Source organism: Ascaphus truei, unplaced genomic scaffold, assembly GCF_040206685.1.
Source record: "Ascaphus truei isolate aAscTru1 unplaced genomic scaffold, aAscTru1.hap1 HAP1_SCAFFOLD_390, whole genome shotgun sequence".
Lineage (NCBI taxonomy): Eukaryota > Metazoa > Chordata > Amphibia > Anura > Ascaphidae > Ascaphus > Ascaphus truei.
This window is the reverse complement of record NW_027456720.1, coordinates 239,778-259,594: the sequence shown is the minus strand read 5'-3', so window position 1 is coordinate 259,594 and position 19,817 is coordinate 239,778. Positions and strand designations below refer to the sequence as shown.

General features: G+C 41.8%; 1 protein-coding gene across 1 annotated transcript in view; it reads right to left on the bottom strand.

Moving 5' to 3' along the window:
- LOC142483907 (TRPM8 channel-associated factor homolog) overlaps positions 1 to 19,817 on the bottom strand; it is a 136,085-nt gene that overhangs the window by 105,912 nt on the left and 10,356 nt on the right. Inside the window, exon 2 of the mRNA XM_075583828.1 lies at positions 11,644 to 12,278. Within this exon, the coding sequence (XP_075439943.1) occupies positions 11,644 to 12,275 (632 nt within the window). The 5' untranslated portion in view covers positions 12,276 to 12,278. The remainder of the gene's footprint in view (positions 1 to 11,643; positions 12,279 to 19,817) is intronic.

The following is a 19,817-nucleotide window of genomic DNA, read 5'->3' as shown; positions in this document are numbered from 1 at the left end:
ACCGGAGATACACAAATGCAGTTTAAAACACTTTTTTAATACAGGATTCTTCCCTTTAAAAATGAATCTCTGCCTTTCACTCTTTTCCCATTGAAATCAACGGGTTCAGCCACCATAGACTTTCAATGGGGCAACTCCACCATTGACATCTATGGGACTTCTCCGCCATAGCCTTTCAATGGAGGAACGCCGCCATTGATGGCTATGAGAAAATCACTAATCTTTACAGTTGCCCATACTCCGTCTGGTTGTTCGGAGAGGGCTGGAAATGGCCATACAGTCATTCCGGAGCAGTGACTACATGCGACCCAAATCCCAACCCTCTGGTCCTCGCAGAACCGGAGATATGGACTTACACTTTTTACAGTTTCGGACTTAGCCGTTTTAACGCCACGTGGCTTTCTCCCATTGGAATCAATGGCCGGTGCCACCATAGGAAATGCATGGGCAAGCCATTAGATTCAATGGAACCTCCGCTCCACCATTGGAGTCAATGGCGCGACCCTCTTGTTGAGCTCGACCCTTTACGGGGGTCCTGGATTCTCGGACCCGGTGGTGGTCGAGTGTGGGGAGGCCTAGGTGCTAGGGGCAAAAGGAATTTTATTTCTAGGTGCCCTAGAACCTAAGGTTCCCATGCCAATTGGGGTTCAACTTGAACTCAGTGATAAAGCTCTTTTCAAAGACATTGTATCCGCTTTTGCGGTCTGCGGTTTGGATGGCTGCCAACCTGTACCTGGAGGTCGGAGTCAAGGAATCCCCATTGAAGTCAATGGCCCCATTGACTTACAATGGGAAACCGGCGCTCCTCCTCTCGGACGCCACCTGCTGGAAACAGGCCCAAAACCGCCAGATCTGCCATTGGAATGCATGGAGCTGCAATGGCGACCTATGGAAGGCTGCAAAATGGAGCCTGAAAAGGCGGGAAAAGGAAACAAAGGGCTATAACCACTGAATTAACATTAACCCCTTCCCTGCCGCATCAACCCTAGTGTATGTGTTGGTGCAAACACTGGGATGAGAACAATACATTTTTACAGGGGAATATACATTTGGATTCTAAAGCAGGGTAAAAACACATTACTGGGCCGCAGTCCAGTTAACCCCTTGCTTCCCAAGTGAGAGCAGGGGGTGGCCAAATGTGGTGTAACCCCTTTAATACCGTGCCAAACCCCCTCTTCCATGACAGGAACCCCCCCCCATCATTCCCCTACTTGCCCTGCTGCCCTGCCCCCCCCATAATTTCCCCCCCTCACCACCACTGCTCAATACCCCCTCCCCACAACTCCCCCCTGTCCCCTTCCAGTCCTAAAATGGAAATGTATTTTTTTACAGGTTTTTCCATTGGATGTGTATTTATTTATTTTTCTTTGCACATTGACTGTTAATGTATTGATCTGTACCACTTTAGGGTACAGATCAATACATTATTAGGCCAATAATTTGTTTTCAATTTCTTGCTTTGTATTGCGTGTAATTTTTTCTATGTGTGTTTATTCTGTGGATGTCATTTTGCTGCTTTATTGAAAAAAAAATTGGCGATTGATTTTCGTTAATTAATGATGTATTGTGTTGGCTAATGCTTTTAATGGTTGTGTTGCCGATACTATTTAATAATTAATGTCTTTGATTGGTTACTGTTTCAATTAATTCATTGTTGTTTTAATAATTAATTGCTTTGATTGGTTACTACTACAATAATTCCTTGTTGTTTAATTAATTGCTTTGAATGGTTACTATTACAATGAATTCCTTGTTTTTATTAATTAATGGCTTTGATTGGTTACTGTTACAATTAATTCCTTGTTGTTTTATTAATTCATTGATTTGATTGGTTAATGGTATAATGAATTCCTTGTTGAGCTGGTTAGTGCTTTTATTAATTACATTTGTTGGCTACTGTTTTTATTTAGTGAATTGGAGTGTTTCAGTGTTTTTTAATGTTTAATTATTGTGTGTTTTGTGCATTAATTTATTTTGATTAGGTGCCCATTGAGTGCTATAGTGGCAATCAGGCCATATTATATGGGTATGACGTACCACTATACTACTCAATGGGTACACAGTGGGTATAGTGTGTCCGGGGTGGGTGGTTAGGCCTGCCGGGTGGGTAGCAGGGCAGGGTGGTTTAACCCCATAATTACTATAGCGGTTATTAGCCACTAAGGTGATTAAGGGTTTAAGGGCCATTAGAATGCATTTATTACTGTATGTATGCTTTCTGCCAACGGGGGACAGGGACCTGCAGTATCCTGATGATGAGGCCCTTCATATTGGCTGTGGTAAGTAGAACTGTATTTATTTACTTTATTTATGCTGGCTATTGTTAAGTTTAATAATGGGCAAATAATCTATTATCCATATCTGGATAATAGTTATTTTGTCCATTACTGTACTGCATGTGTTTGGTGGTGGTGCGGTGTATTGATTTAAATGTAGGCCATGTTTTATTTTTCTACATACAGGATTAGTACGCGGGGACCCATGGAGACCACCTGAGGACCTCCGGATGCCCCCGGGTACCACCCGAGGACCCCAGGTCGCCAATGGGTACTACCTGAGGACCCACGGGGGACACCTGCAGGGAAGAACCGGGGGCCTCACAGCGATGAGGGCCCCATAGACCCACAGGGACTAACCAAGGGCCCCAGACACTGTGGGAAACACCCAAGGCCCCCCAGACCCTGTAGGAACCAACTGAGGGCCCACAGACACCTATGGAGATGACCCAGGAACCCCCAGACACCCGTGGGACCACCCATGGACCCTATTGAGACCCAAGGGGTCCATGGGGACCACATGGAGGTCATCGGTGCCTAGTGGAGACCACCCGGAGGCCCCCAGACACCTGTGTGTACCCCCCGGGGTGCACTGTGGGGACTTCATACACCCGTTGGGACCTCTGGTCTATCTGCAAGCAGTCGCAAATTACCCCTATCCTCCCTGGAGATTCACCCCATATTTAAGGAGGAATACAATATAATCTCTGCCCGAGAAGGATTCGGACAATTCTTCAACCTGGAGAAGGTGTTGACAGAGATTCCACCAGGGGGAGCGAAGCACATGGCTGCAGTACCTAACTACCCGGACCGTTATGAGGCCAAATGGTACTTCTCACAAGAGACCATGCCCGAAGAGGATGCCAATAGAGGGTTCAAGGTGGTGTCAGAGATGAAGGAGTGGAAGTCTTTACTTCCTTGATGATTCAAGGTGACCATTCAGAACATCTCACCCCACCCTAAACGTTTTGATGTCGTCAAGCCCTTGTTTGGATATACTCCATTACTCAGATTAAATCTTTGGCTACAGTACAAGAAGCCCCCACAGGATTGCAGTTTGCCTTAGGGAAATCGACCTTGCCCACGATGTGAAGGAAACGGCTAAGCGATAAGCTGGCAGAATGCCAAGAGGTGTTCTCCACCAGTGAGATGGATGTGGGCTGCAGCAAGAGTGCTTAACACACGATACAGTTGAATTACGCCACACATTCCAGGAGCTTTCCAAACGCATAGCTCCCAGAGATATGGAGGACCTGAGGGATTTCCTGAAGGAGATTGAGACGGTGGGTACCATAACAGAGTCCTGTAGCCCCTATGCCTCTCCTATCGTGGTAGTGCGGAAGAAGAATGGGTCCATTCACCTATGTGTGGACTACCACACCCTGAACCACTGCAAGATACAAGACCAATATACATTAGTGCGGATCGAGGAAACCTCAGCGGCTTATTAGTAAGTCAGTGGTTCAGGATGCTGGACCTGAGGTCTGGATACTACCAGGTACCCATGAGCCATGAAGACCAGGAGAAGACAGCATTTGTCTGCCCTCTCGAGTTCTACCAGTTTACCCAGATGCCCCAAGGCATTTGTGGTGCACCTGCAACATTCCAGAGGTTGATAGAAAAGACCATCGGTGATATGAATCCCCGAGAATATCTGATCTACCTCGACGATATCATTGTGTTCGGAAGAACGCTAGAAGAACATGAACGCCTTCTGAAAGTTCAGGATTGACTGGAAGAGGAAGGCCTGAAGTTGTCCTTGGATAAATGTAGATTCTGTCGTACCTCAGTCACCTATATAGGTCACATAGTGCACACGGAAGGAGTTGCTACTGACCCCGCTAAGGTCGAAGCCGTAGTGAACTGGCCTAGACCAGATAATGTAATGGGGCTATGTTTCTTCCTGGGGGTTTGAGGTGTACTCCAGCAAGGCCAAGGTCCTTAATAACCTGTTGCAGATCTACCCCGAAGAACCTCGGAAAAATGCCATAACTCTACGGGCACCGCTCAGGGACAAATAGACTTCTCAGCAAAATGGAGGCTGCGCTCGTCTGTTGTCTCCTGGATATCTCCGTTATCTACCTTCTCCCGCAGCTCCCAATTCCTCCGGCGATCACCCGGGCCAACAGTCAATAGATAACAAAAAAGTTGGAGCGCAGAGAGAAAAAAGAGGTGGTATTAGGCAAAATCACTTTAATGGGTAACAATACATATAAAAACTTACAATCAGTAAAGCTGCATCGCCCGTAGGGTTCCCAAGCCTGTCCTCACTAACGCTGCCTCACTCGGCAGTGCCCTGCTGCGAATCTCTGCCCTGCTCCAACCCGGAAGTGGAAGTCCAATGCTGGGCTCTCTCGCGAGATCGCTCTTAGGGAATGTGATGGCTATTGCTGGAATTCAAAACCGCTGCTAAAACTGCTAAAACTTCCCACCTACGGCCGGGAAGATGCTTTGTTCCTTAGCAAATGGCACGATATAATGGATGAATGTTCCTTTAAAATTCTAGAATTACTTATTGATGAACGGGAGGTGGCCTTGGAGAAACTACATAATAAGATTACTAATATAAGGACTAATATAATCTCTATAATCCATCAGGAGGATTTGATCAAATTTGAGGAACAGTTAGAAAAAAGAATAGATGATTATGAGGCTAAACAAATGAGCAATAAGAAGACGAAATATATAAGGGATAAAATGGACTATGTAAATAATAAACAATATAATTGGGCCAAGAATACTAATCAAAATATTGTAGGCAATCAAGATGATCCTTATGAGGAATTTTTTTGCCACAGCATGTAACAATCATGAGCAGCTAGATGGACAAAATATAGTCCCACCTCAAAATCTGAATCTTATAGATATAGGGATTGCAGGGGATAATGGAGGTCCTATGCAGAGTAATATTAACTGTGAGCCTCAGATTAATTTACCTAATACAAGTAGCAAGAAACATAAAAAGAAAAATAAGAATAACAATAGAAATAAAAACAATAATAAAAATAAATACATTCCAAAGGGGTTAGACAAAGCACAGATTGGGAAATATATGGGTCCATCTGCTCCCTATCAGTGGAGAACTGTTGATAAAAGAGGGGGGACACATACAGTGGCAAATCGGCTTCCTGATATCCAACCCATTCCTATCTCTAATGCCTTTCAGACATTGGGGGAACTAGCGGAGAACAATTTAGAACTGGATGCTATAAACACAGCAGGAGCCCTCTCTCGACCCTCCGCCTCACCCTTTTCCCCTATTCCCTCAACCTCGACCTCAGTTCCTTTTTTAGGGAGAGGATCCCATATAGAGATGGGGGCGATACCCAAACAATTATTGCCCACCAGATCTCCGGGCCTGCTACCATGGTTGAGAGGAGGAAGGGAAAGAGAGGTGTTAGGGGCGGTGGGAGCAAAAGGGCTAAGGGAATAAACCAGTTTACGGACAGTGATATCACAGAGGATATGCTGAAAAGCAATGGGATCTATAACCTACTGTATCTAGGTTCAAACTCACAAGATCCCAACTCAGTGTCCTTCAAAAAGGGTTATCCTTTCCCCGATCAATAGGCCCAATGAGTTCAACTTATATGTAGATTTGCAGAAATTTGGTAGAAAACTGACTCTAAAAAGGCATTATGCCAAATTTCAGACAAATAGTGAGGAGAGGATGGAGGGGCCTAGAGAGGAGTCCAGGGTAAATGAGGGAGGTTTAGTTCCCGATCAAGATTTAATCTTGTTACCTAGGAGGAACACACTAAATGAGTGGAACAATCAAAGTGAATGGATTGATCTATTTGAAATCAATGACAACCAAAATAATGCCAGTGGTTCACCTCTCAATGAAACCAATCCCCATTTATCTAGTAACGATGTCTCATTTGAAATTGATAATACCTACCAAAATCTGCTAAATTTGTATGAGGAAAGTGACCTGGGAAAAAATATTGTACACACAGGTTTAAAACCTAAATCTGTTTTTTATCCCCATGAATCAAAAGGACCTTACATTGAACTGTTTGGTAAATTAGTGGAACAAGATATTCGAACACTATGTAACAATAATCGATATTATATGGCCAATGATAATCTTACCCGCAATGAGAGAGAAGCTATAAAAAGTCTAAACGAAAATGGGCAATTAATCATACGCCAAGCAGATAAAGGGGGCGATACAGTGCTACAAAATCGCGGAGACTAAATAGGTGAGGCCTATCAACTCCTCAATGATAAAATATCGTATCGTAAATTAGGGACAGACCCAACCAATGAATACTTGGGATATCTAGACAGATTTCTAAGGGATGCAAAAGAGAGAGGCATTCTAAGCTTCCAAGAATTCCAATTTGTCTATAACAGCCATCCTCGAGTACCTATATTGTACCATACCCCAAAAATTCATAAAACATTCAACCCCCCTGGACGACCGATTATATCGGGTATAAATTCTCTAACTGCCAATCTGTCCAAATATGTAGATACTTTTTTGGCACCAATAACTATGGCCCTCCCATCCTACATTAAAGACAGTATGGAAGTCCTAAACTCTATGGACAAGATCCATTGGGAGGAGCATTTTATTTGGGCAACATTGGATGTAAGTTCCCTATATACATGCATTGAACATGGTTTGGGGATCAGGGCGGTGTCTCATTTTTTGTACCAACAGAATACGCTATCAAGCACCCAACAGGAGTTTATTGTAGAGAGTATCTTATTTATTCTACAATATAACTATTTCCTGTTTGAGGGCGAATATTTTATTCAAGTAAATGGAACGGCTATGGGCACCCGTTTTGCCCCCAACTATGCGGGGCTGTTTATGGGGCAATGGGAAGAGGACTTTGTGTGGATTAAGAACGAATTTCGCCAATATTTGGTCTATTATGCCAGGTATATAGACGATATTCTAATTATCTGGTCTGGAACAAAAGATTTACTAGACAAGTTCATTGCATTCCTAAACAAAAATGATAGAAATATTGCTCTAAGAGGAGATATTGACTCTGTAGAAATTAACTTTCTGGATCTTAACCTAAAAGCAGTAGGTAACCGTATTGTCACCAAAACCTTTTTTAAAAAGGTGGATGCCAATTCCTATATAGATTTTTCTAGCAACCACTCTGCTAATTGGCTCAATAATATACCCTATGGGCAATTTTTGCGGGTGAAACAAAACTGTTCAGAACCAAAGGATTTCAATGATCAATCTAATATTCCAAGACAGCGATTTATAGACAAAGGTTATGACAAAGACCTACTACAGAAATCCTTTGTTAGAAGTGAAAATAGACCAAGAAACACTTTACTAGCATCAAAAAGAAAAGTGAGATCTGATAGTAATGATGCAACACCTATGTTTATAACGGACTTTTGTAAAAAGGAATCCAAAATTAGACACTTGGTAAACAAACATTGGGAGGTCCTAATGATGGATCCCATTTTAGGTAAAAGAATAATGGACAAACCAAAGGTGGTTTTTAGGAAGGCCCAAAATTTGAAAAATATTTTAGCACCCAGTTTTTTAAAGGGATCTAAAGTTTTAAAGCAAACACACTTTTTGACCAAACCTTTGGGTAATTTTAAATGTGGTAAATGTGTAATGTGCCAATACATGTCTCCCGACAAGGTTTTCGTGGATCAACAAACAGGGTTAGAATATAGAATTAAAGATTTTATTACTTGCCAAACAAATTTTATAGTTTACATTATCACGTGTCCTTGTAACAAATGTTACGTTGGAAAAACTATAAGGCCCCTAAAGGTGCGAATTGGCGAACATGTTAACGGTATCAGAAATGCCAAACGCAATGTGGAAAATGGCAAAAAAGTACATAATTTGGCACTGCACTTTTTACAACACCATAATGGGTTAACTGAAGGTCTATGCTTCAGAGGTTTAGAGATAGTCCAAAAAGATATTAGACAAGGGAATAGAGATCTAAAGTTACTTCAACGAGAACAATATTGGATATATACACTTAAAAGTAAAATACCTGATGGTCTGAATGAAATGATAGAGCTAAATCCCTTCCTTAGATAGTTATATTAATTCTAACTTTAAAACAAATATGCAATATAGGGGTTTTAGGTTCAACAGTTTCCAAATCTTAATGTTTAATTTTTAGTTTATCTATTTTTTAATAAGTGGAAGAGTATACAAACATTTTATATAAAAAATGAAAAATACAATTTTATAGAATGTGGTCTGCAATTAGATTAAGAAAAAGTTTCATTAGAGTAGCTATTTCCAATATGCTGATAAGCAGGTGATTGATTTAAGGATCTAAGTACAAGTTAGGGATTATTTTAAGGAATTTTAAAAGTAATTTTAAATAATGTTCTAGGGAAAGTATATAGAATTTTTAGGATGCGTGTAAAGGGTTTTATAATCAATGTATAAGATATTAGTGATTTGTTTTTGTTTATGTCATGTTTAGAGTATATGTCTAGTCACAGGATCATTGTTTGTTCATTGTAACAAGTATGCACATGTGTAATAGATTTAGCACAATCAGGGGGGTGGTGGCCTATATAAGGCAGCCCCCTGAGATGTTTATTACCTCCTGACGAAGCGCAAGATCGCGCGAAACGCGTTGAGGGGTTGCATAGAATTTAGGGTACACACTCGGTCTTGGAGAGTGGTACCCGTAGCCTATAGGGGTTCGGTTTTGAATTCCAGCAATAGCCATCACATTCCCTAAGAGCGATCTCGCGAGAGAGCCCAGCATTGGACTTCCACTTCCGGGTTGGAGCAGGGCAGAGATTCGCAGCAGGGCACTGCCGAGTGAGGCAGCGTTAGTGAGGACAGGCTTGGGAACCCTACGGGCGATGCAGCTTTACTGATTGTAAGTTTTTATATGTATTGTTACCCATTAAAGTGATTTTGCCTAATACCACCTCTTTTTTCTCTCTGCGCTCCAACTTTTTTGTTACAAATAGACTTCTGCCAGTGAGAAGGCATTCACAGGGCTCAAGAAAAGCCTCATGGAAGCCCCTGTCTTGGCCTATGCTGATCCGGAGCAGCCATACAGCCTACATGTAGGTGCCAGCTTCAACAGGCTGGGAGCCATGTGTGACACTAGAGGTAGATGGCTGACCTAGTGGGGAGAAACCCCAGCTATTTACCCCTAAAAAAAACATATAACTTGGCTGTCCTAGTAATATTTCATCCAGCCAAATGTCTTTAATATTTGGGAAAGAACTGGGAATGTGTAAATTGTCTGTAAGAATGTATTTCAAAGCATGTATTCTTTTCTTTGTGACAATTCTTCCCCCAATCAACATTGTTCTGTGATGTCATTTGGGCTAGCTGTGCGTAATGCTAGGTCATGTCTTTTACATAATTACCTTATGTCTGTATTTATTCCTGTGTTAGCAATTCCTCCCAGATTACATACAGTAGATGGTATTGTGTGGTGATGGAATTAACATGCAAGAAAGTAAATAAGATATTCCACTGTTACTGTCATTTCTATGGAGAAAGACTAGTAATTCACTCAGTTGAAGCTTCCCATAGAAATAGATCAGAACAAAGGTAGGGGATTAGTTAAATGACTCAGTTATCAGGTCTGAGCCCCAGGCACTGTTTTCTCTTGGCTGGCTGCCTTTGTTTGCTGATAGGGTTAGGGTTTCAGGACACAATGTGTAGTGCAGGACCTGCTGATTGGGTTAGGGACACAATGTGTAGTGTAGGACCTGCTGATAGGGTTAGGGACACAATGTGTAGTGTAGGACCTACTGTTGGGGTTAGGGACACAATGTGTAGTATGGGACTTGCTGATAGGGTTAGGTACACAATGTGTAGTGTAGGACCTGCTGATAGGGTTAGGCTAAGGGACACAATCTGAAGTGTAGGACCTGCTGATAGGGTTAGGGTTAAGGACACAATGTGTAGTGTAGGACCTGCTGATAGGGTTAGAGATGCAATTTGTAGTGTAGGACCTGTTTATTGGGTTAGGGTTAGGGACACAATGTGAAGTGTAGGACCTGCTGATATGGTTAGGGACACAATGTGTAGTGCAGGATATGCTGATAGGGCTAGTGTTTGGGACATAATATGTGTTGTAGGACCTGCTGATAGGGTTAGGGTTAGGGACACAGTGTGTAGTGTAGGACCTTCTGATAGGGTTAGGGTTAGGGACACAGTGTGTGTAGTGTAGGATCTGCTGATAGGGGTAGGGTTAGGTACATTGTGTTTAGTGTAGGACCTGCTGATAGGATTAGGGTCACAGTGTGTAATGTAGGAACTGCTGTTAGGGTCACCTTAACATGGTGGCAGGCTTGATACTGTATGCTTTGGCCAAAAGATTGAACTAAATTACCGATACCTAGTGAAGAAAAGCACATAGAAATGAGCAAAATAATTACATTATTTGAGTATTGGGGCTTCGTTGTTACTGTTCTATATTAGAGGACCATTTCCCAATTGTGCTCCAATTGGAACAATTAAATATATTAATATGTACAGGTGCACCAATGAGTATTCTAAAACTTGTCTTAAACTTGCCTTGGAAAATCTGGGTCTATCACCAGGTACATGCTGGGTATATGCTGCAACATTTCAGTGACATTTCTGCAGAGAGTAATGGCCCATCGGATTAACATAGCAGGGGTCCCTGGCAGTCCCATTCAGTTTGAATGGGACTGCCAGGGAACCCCACTGTTAATCTGATGGGCCATTAGTCTGTCTGCAGAAACGTAACTGAAATGTTGCAGCATGTACCCAGCATGTACCTGGGTCTTGTTGGTGATTGCCCCAGCTTTGTTTTAGAATACTCGTCGGCGCTACAGTAATACTGAGTGTTTGGGTTTTGATCTTGTATTGTCTAATTATAAATAATATTATACTTGACACATATTTAGAAACACTAGTTATGAATAAAAAATTACACATAATTCTGTGTTGATTTCAATGATATCAATGGGTATGCAATATGACCTGATGCATAAAAAAATATTAGAAACAGCAAATTATGCATCAAATGTATAAAGTCTTCATACATTTGAAACAGTTTATGAAGGGTTGTATTACTTTTTACGCACTGAAATTTTGAAACACAATTGTTTTCAAATATAATCCTAGTACACAGGCCCCGAAATCTCACAACATTATAAAATAACATGAGTATAGACAATAGGACAGACAGTACAGTATGCACATTATCAAAGCTAAAACAAAGTGTTTGGCAAAACAAACTGCACCAGATGTACAGTATTAAAGAAAATATTTCAATAGGATTTTATTCCTTGATGCATATAGTGTAGGATTTTTTAAACCAGATTAGCGCAATTTTTTATTTGATACATAGTCCCCAATTGATGGATATTTTCATTTAAATTGACCAACTATAGTGTTTATACTCACATTGCCATAAGAGAAGCAGCTGGAATATGTTGTGAGAAGGAGAAGACACCAGTCTTAGAACGCCTTTCTGTGAAGTGAATGCCAGCGACTCCTGCTACCTTATTCCCAGGATACGAGGAGAAAACATTGGTTTTGCTATTGTTGGAAGCCCAGGACCTTGCCATTCCTGCAATAAGAAGACCTCCACCTCCCTTTATAAATGATATAAGCTCAACTGATTGGGAATCCTCATCAGCATTCTTGCAGTAAACTTCAAATGTGTTGGAGAAGCTTGTTTGTAGTTGAACTTTATGACCTTTGCTAGTGAAGAACTCGGCCAGAGAAGGAAACATTGATTGCACCCCAACCTGGGAGACTGTGGATGGTTTCAACCAGTTCACAGCATTTTGGAGAAATGGGAAGAATGTGGGGGTAGTGAGGCATTCTTCATTGGGGAGGACAACAATTTTCCCCCTCCCATACTGTGAGGCAGCAATCAGGACTTCTCCAGCAGAGTTTGCAAGCAGTGGGAATGCTTTGTCAGCGGTCAGCTGCAGGATACAGGGTATTACATGGCTGAAATCCAAAGCTTCAACACCAGCCACTAGAGAGGTGTAAGCTGTTTGAGCGCTGGGTATGATATTCTCTCCCATTATCTGCAACAGAAGGGAAAATCATGTATCTCACCTCGTTTTATTATTGTCATACCATACATTTCCAGCAAAGGTCAGTTGCAAAAAACATAAACTGATTCTTAGGACAAACTATGCAGATTCTTGATATATTATTAACTAAAAACAGTTCAGAGTGTTACACCTGCCCCTCTCTACAATAATCTGTGCATGTGTTGATGGGAGGAGCACCACATGTTTAAAGATTGTATTTACTGTAAACAGACTTTACATTAACGTTACATAATGTATATGGATGATTTGATTTTCATCTCGGAATTAGTGAGTAGTATACTGGGGAAGGTGAGGTGGGGGGCCATGATGGTTCCTCACCCAGACATCACAGTTGTAGGCTCCAGGGTGGTATTCAATGCTGCTCCACTAGTCCATAAGTATCTGTAGGAATGGCCCCCAGAAGAACCACCTCCTTGGTGTGGGATTTAGTTTAATTATATGCCATGGTGTGGTGAATTTCTCTGTAGTGGTTTAAAGGGGCAGGGGACACTTGGGAATGACTTCAATGCAAGACAAGGCGGGTTCTATTGTCTGCCCATTCTAGAAGTTCTGCTCCTAGGGGGAGACCTGTTAGAAGTACTTCAGGTGCTTCTCTTGTAACCAATTAGCCCACCTGTGGAAACTTTTTCTCTTCTCCAACATTCACCACCACCCAATAGACTGGCCCATGGAGTGCGCAGCAAAGTGTGCAGAAAAATGTGATGGTACGGTGCCCATAAACAGTTTTGTGCTTTATACTGTAGAAAGGTAGTGCGTAGGTCTGCAACATCTGTTCTGTGGTGAAATTGTTAGTATGGTGAACTAAATGAGGATCTGCAGTCATAGGATGCCATTGGGCATGTGAGGCTAAGCAATCCTTGCCATTTCTGTCATTTGGAATAGTAGACAGCACCCACCTTACGGCTCTGTAAAGCTTGTCATTGCCCTTTAGTGGTGCCTGCTCATTTACGTAATAATCCAACATCCTCTTCATTCTCACACTGAAAACAATACACTCAGCCCCAATTTAATTCCGCTGTCCTACTCTTGTCTTACTCTCACTTTTGGTCCCTTATTCTCAGTGCACTGTCACTAGAAATAAATTGAATTTAGTTGATGATTGTGATCGGAGGGGCAGCGTTACAAGCACATTAAAGGTTAAACCTGCTGGTTGCCTATGTATAGGATCATTTGGCTATATTATTGTAGCCAAAATGGTTGACTGTGTGTATATTATTTTTTCCCATGTACAGACGAGACAACGAGTATTCTAAAGCTTGCCTTAAACTAGCCCGGTTACATTCTGTGTATGTGCTGGGTGTAACCTGGCTAGTTTAAGGCAAGTTTAAGGAATTTCTGCATTGACTAATGACCCATAGGATTAACACAGCAGGGGTCCCTGGCAGTCCCATTCAGTTTGATTTGACTGCCAGGGACCCCTGCTGTTAATCTGATGGGCCATTAGTCAATGCAGAAATGCTGGGTCTAGTTTAAGGCAAGTTTAAGGCATGTAACCAGCATGTACCTGGGTGTACCTGGGTCTTTATGGCGATTGCCACTGGTTTGTGTTAGAATAACCGTGAGCACTACAGTAGGTTATTTATTCCTCATGTTAATTCTGCCTGTATGTTTTGTAAGGCTCCATGTGTGGTGGGCTGTTAATCTACTCAGTCCGAAAATCACACAATGAAGTCTTCGACAATAATTTAATTTGGGCTAGATGAAGTGCTTGGGAACACTGGGGAAGTAGGGAAGGGCATGGACTCAGAAATGGGAACATGTGCTACAAAAGTGGAGTTTATTGTTCATCCTTCACAATGATGCAACGTTCTCCGAGGGAGATATCATAAAAGTATTCTTAGGACAAGCTGAAAATGGGAACCAAGGACTGGGTCATAGTCCTACTCGAGCTTATTTCCTATTAGTCAGTTTGAATTTCCATCTTTCTTAAAGGCCCTCTCTGGGCTGTCCTAAAGCTCTAATTGATCCTTCTCAGGCAAGCACTCGCTCTCTAATTGAGCAGAAAAGACAATCTCTTTGCTGTTTGCTCGCAAGCAGTCTTCCATGGTTTCAGATGGAGGCCAGGAAAGTAAAACGGCACAGATCAGAGCTCCACAGATTATTTTTGGTTCAGAGACTAGCAGGATATCTAAACCTGTAAGCCAGAGGCTATCATTCCAAGGTACTGGGACACTATGAGGCAGATGGATCATGGAAGACATCCTTGGTAAGCAAGCTACAACAGCACCCAGCACCTTGTGAGCTAGGATACCCCTCGTAACCCTCTGTTTAGCGAGTTGTACCTGTTTTTGTGAATTGTGTTGCTCCTGTTGGCTTCAGCCAAAATAAACTCTGCTTATTTAACTCCATCATTCTGTCTGGTGTTTGTGGTCATGGTGTAATTATCTGCTCTTCCGTGACAGATTTTTTTCAGGTAGCAGCGGTGGGATCGGTGGGCTCGGAGATGAAATACTTGCAATCTTTTCAGCACTTAGTTGATCTGAGGATCGACTGTGAGATGGTGTATCTGGGTGTCCTTATGGACCCAGGTTATAGGTGTTTTCAAACAAATTGAGAAAATACATTTTGGCACCCATAAAGAGAAAAATAAATTTCAGCTCTTGGCCAAAATAGTGTTAATCTATAACTGGAAAATTACAGTAGATTAAATAAAGGTCAGGATAGTCCATTTCTCAGATACCAAGTAACAGTATGGTTAACCATGCCCCCGTAGAAGGAATAAAACAAGTATACGGGGAGATCTATCAAAAAGAAAAAAAATACTTTCGTAACAAATTGGGTCATATAAAAAGATGCAGGATAAGGAACAAGCAACAATCCACAATACTGTTCCCGCAAGCACTCTTTCATTTGTTACATAGTTACATAGTTACATAGTTACATAGTAGATGAGGTTGAAAAAAGACGTACGTCCATCAAGTTCAACCTATGCTAAATTCAGACAACAGATACTTTATTCTATATCTATACTTACTTATTGATCCAGAGGAAGGCAAACAAAAAACCCCATTAAGGGGAAAAATTAATTCCTTCCTGACTCCAAGAATTGGCAATCGGATTAATCCCTGGATCAACATCCTTCCCATGTACTTATTTGGTATATCCCTGTATACCTTTTCCATCTAAAAAGATGTCCAACCTTTTTTTGAACAAATCTATTGTATCTGCCATCACAGTCTCCATGGGTAATGAATTCCACATTTTAACTGCCCTTACTGTAAAGAACCCTTTCCTTTGTTGCTGGTGAAATTTCCTTTCCTCCAACCTTAAGGGATGGCCCCGAGTCCTTTGTACTTCCCGTGGGATGAATAGTTCTTTTGAAAGCTCCTTGTATTGTCCCTGAATATATTTGTATATAGTTATCATATCCCCTCTTAGACGCCTCTTTTCTAATGTAAATACACTGGCGACACACTTTATTCGAGCTCGGCTAGTCCCACGAATTCGGGTATACCCGGGTGTATTGAGGTTTGTGACTGTTTTCTGCCCGAGTGCATTGAGTTATTTTCCGGCAGGGATTGAAGCATTTTATTCCCGCTGGCTGCAATACTGCACAGTACATATATATATACTGCATTACAATTCATGAATTTATGCCATCTGGTAGACACGCGAAGCATTGCAGCCTATTAAATCCTAATCATTATCATTTAACAGATCAGCCGCCCGTCAGCCAGGCATGAACCCAGGCTGGGAAGGCAAATGCAACGGGGCTTGTCAGAGGTGAGGAGCGGCGCATTCCAGGTATCTGCCAGGTACATACCGGGTATTTGCTCGAATAAAGTGTGTCGGTGCAGTACATCTAATTTAGCTAGCCTCTCCTCATAAGTTAGAATGTCCATTCCCTTTATTAATTTGGTGGCTCTTCTCTGCACTCTCTCTAGTTCCATAAGGTCTTTTCTTAGGATTGGTGTCCAAAATTGTACTCCATATTCAAGGTGTGGTCTTACTAATGCTTTGTAAAGGGGCATAATTATGTCTACTTCCTTTCTTCCTTTAATGCAAGATAAGATCTTGTTTGCCTTTGCAGCTACTGCATGACATTGGGCACTATTGCTAAGCCTGCTGTCTACAAGCACTCCTAAATCCTTCTCCATCAAGGATTCCCCCAATATATCTCTATTTAATTTGTAAGTCGCCTTTTTATTCTTGCATCCCAAATGCATAACCTTACATTTATCTGTATTAAACCTCATTTGCCATTTACCTGCCCACGTTTCCAGTCTCTCCAAGTCCTTCTGAAGAGAAATTTCATCCTGCTCTGATTCTATTACCTTACACAATTTAGTATCATCAGCAAAGATGGAGACTTTGCTCTCGATCCCAACCTCAAGGTCATTAATAAACAAGTTAAAAAGCAGGGGTCCCAGTACCGATCCTTGAGGTACTCCACTCACGACTTTAGCCCAACCTGAAAAAATTCCATTTATGACAACCCTCTGTTGTCTGTCCTATAACCAGTTTTCAATCCAGGTGCATATATTATTACTGAGTCCAATTTTCTTTATTTTGTACACCTTTTGTAAGGTGGTTGACCTTACTTTCTATTGCAATCCTTTTTTCATTATCCATTTTTGCTAATTTTATTGCCCTTTTGCAATTTTTGTTACATTCCTTATAATTCTGATACAATGTCTCTGTCCCTTCTGACTTAAAGAATCTAAACGCCTTCCTCTTCTTGTCCATTTCCTCCCCTACCTGTTTATTTAGCCACATTGGTTTTGACTTATTTCTTTTATACTTATTACCCAAGGGTATACACTGATAAGTGTGCTTTTCTAACAATGTTTTACAGACTGCTATTTATCTTCCACATTTTTCCCTGCAAAACATCATCCCATTGTATTACTACTAGATTATACCTCAGTTTTTTAAAATCTGCCTTTCTAAAGTTTAAAGTCTTTGTTGAACCCAAGTAATCTGTTTTTTGATAATGTATTTCAAATGAGACCATGTTATGATCACTGTTACCCAAATGTTCCAGGACTTGAATATTTGTTATTACTTCTACATTGTTTGATATGACCAAATCCAGAACTGCCCCTCTCCTGGTTCGTTCCTCAATAATTTGGGTCATATAATTATCTTTAAGCACCCCCATAAACCTGTTCCCTTTTGTTGTAACGCTAATCTCATTGCCCCAGTCTATGTCTGGATAATTAAAATCCCCCATTATGCAAACATGACCCAGTTTTGATGCCTTCTCCATTTGCAAAAGTATTTTAGCTTCCTCAATCTCACAGATATTTGGTGGTTTATAGCATATTCCCACAAACATTTTCTTTATACTTTTACCTCCACTGCTAATTTCTTTCCACAAGGTCTCTACATTTTCATCATTCCCTTCATAGACATCATCCCTTATAATAGGTTTTAGATCCGGTTTAACATATAAACATACTCCACCTCCACTTCTATTTGTTCGATCCTTCCGAAAAAGAGAATAACCCTCTAAATGAACTGTCCAGTCATGAGTTTCATCCCACCATGTTTCAGTAATGCCTATGATATCATACTGCTCCCTTGCAGCTATTAATTCAAGCTCCCCCATTTTACTGTCAGGCTTCTTGCATTAGCAAGCATGCGTTTCAGGTTTTTTTTCAGCCTGTACTATTATCTTATCTGCTCCTTCCTTTCTGCTCCCACTTTGTTTAGTCTTTAGAAGTTTTCTAGTATTATCTATATTTACTATGGGTGTCTCACTGCTTGTCAAACTTGCACTTGCCCCCATTCTACCTCCATACCACCTTGTATCCTCATCTATTCCATTTAGTTCATTATCTGTTTCATTCCCCTCCCCCCTCCATCCTAGTTTAAAATCTCCTCCAACCTTTTTAGCATTCTCCCCCCAAGCACAGAAGATCCCTCTTCATTGAGGTGCAATCCGTCCCTAGAATATAGATGGCACCTCTCAGAAAAGGAGTCCCAGTGCTCTAAAAACCCAAATCCCCCCTTCCTGCACCACTTTCTTAGCCATGCATTAACCTCCCTGATCTCTGACGGTCTCCCTGCGGTAGCGCATGGCACTGGTAGTATTTCAGAAAATACTACCTTGGAGGTCCTTGCCTTAAGCTTTTGGCCTAGATCCCTGTAATCATTTTTTAGGACCCTCCTTCTTTCTCTAACGTTGTCATTGGTGCCAACGTGTACCAAGACCGCCGGGTCAAGCCCAGGACCCCCCAACAATCTGTCTACCGATCCGCAATGGGCCGAACCCGAGCACCCGGGAGACAACAAACTGTTCGGTTCATGCCGTCCTGGCAACAGATTGCCCTATCTACCTTCCTAATAATGGAGTCCCATACCACCACAATCTTTCTTTGTATCTGAGCATCCTGAGTCCCCACTGTGCTGCAGGAACTATTCCCCTGGCTGCTAGAGGAATTAGTCTCCCCCAGCCTTGCCATTTCTGCCCCAACATTCCCAATATCTTCACTCAACATGGCAAATCTATTGGGATGTGTCAGCTCAGAAACGATCTGCCTCTCCCTATTGCCCCTGCTTCCCCTTCTGTCACCCAGCTACCTACCTGCTCCTCACTAACAGAAACCAAGCTACCTACCTACTCCTCACTAACAGTGCCACCATCTGCACCACTAGTCGAAACAAGGGCCTGCTCAGTGAGCTCTAATTCCCTTTCAAGATTGCCAATGTCCCTCAATATTGCAAGTTGCCTCTTAAGATCAGCAATCTCTAATTCTAAAGAGACCACCCGCTCACACCTCTCACAGCGGTATGCTCCTTGGAACAGCTGCTCCAAGTGCACATACATGTGGCATGATGTGCATTGAGTGGCATTTTCAATCCTGCTCATTCTAGCAACTATGAAGTTTAGAAGTACTAACAGTAAACTGTACTTCAATAACTATACCTTGTTTAACAGCTTCCTTGTTCAAACTGCTTCTGGTTCTAACTGCACACACTTTAAACAACCAGCACTTGAAATCAACCACACATATCAGTCAGTACATGCAAGCTCAGGATTCGTTAGAAGCCTCTGTTTAAATAGGGACACCCACCAGGTGTGTTAGGTTATCAATTAACTAACCCCACCCACTGCAGGTGTGTTAGGCCAGCCAATTAACCAACCACACCCACTCTGCCTCTGGCAGGAGAAAGGGAAAAAAAAGTTGCAGGCTTCAAATTACAGCACACTTTAAAAATAGATTAACCCACTGCTCACTCCCCAAAAACAGCCACCCCTGCTGGTATACCCAGTACTTCCCTTTCCTTCTGGTTCTAACTGCACACACTTTAAAAAACCAGCACTTGAAATCAACCACACAGATCAGTCAGTACACGCAAGCTTTTCCATTAGGTATTCCTGAATACTATGCCGTATTAAACCTTCAATTAGTTTCCCCACTATTGAAGTCAGGCTTACAGTTCTGTAATTCCCCGGTTGTGATCTAGCTCCCTTTTTAAATATAGGCACCACATCTGCTTTACGCCAATCTTGTGGTACTTAGCCTGTGGAAATGGAGTCCATGGATATTAAATATAATGATT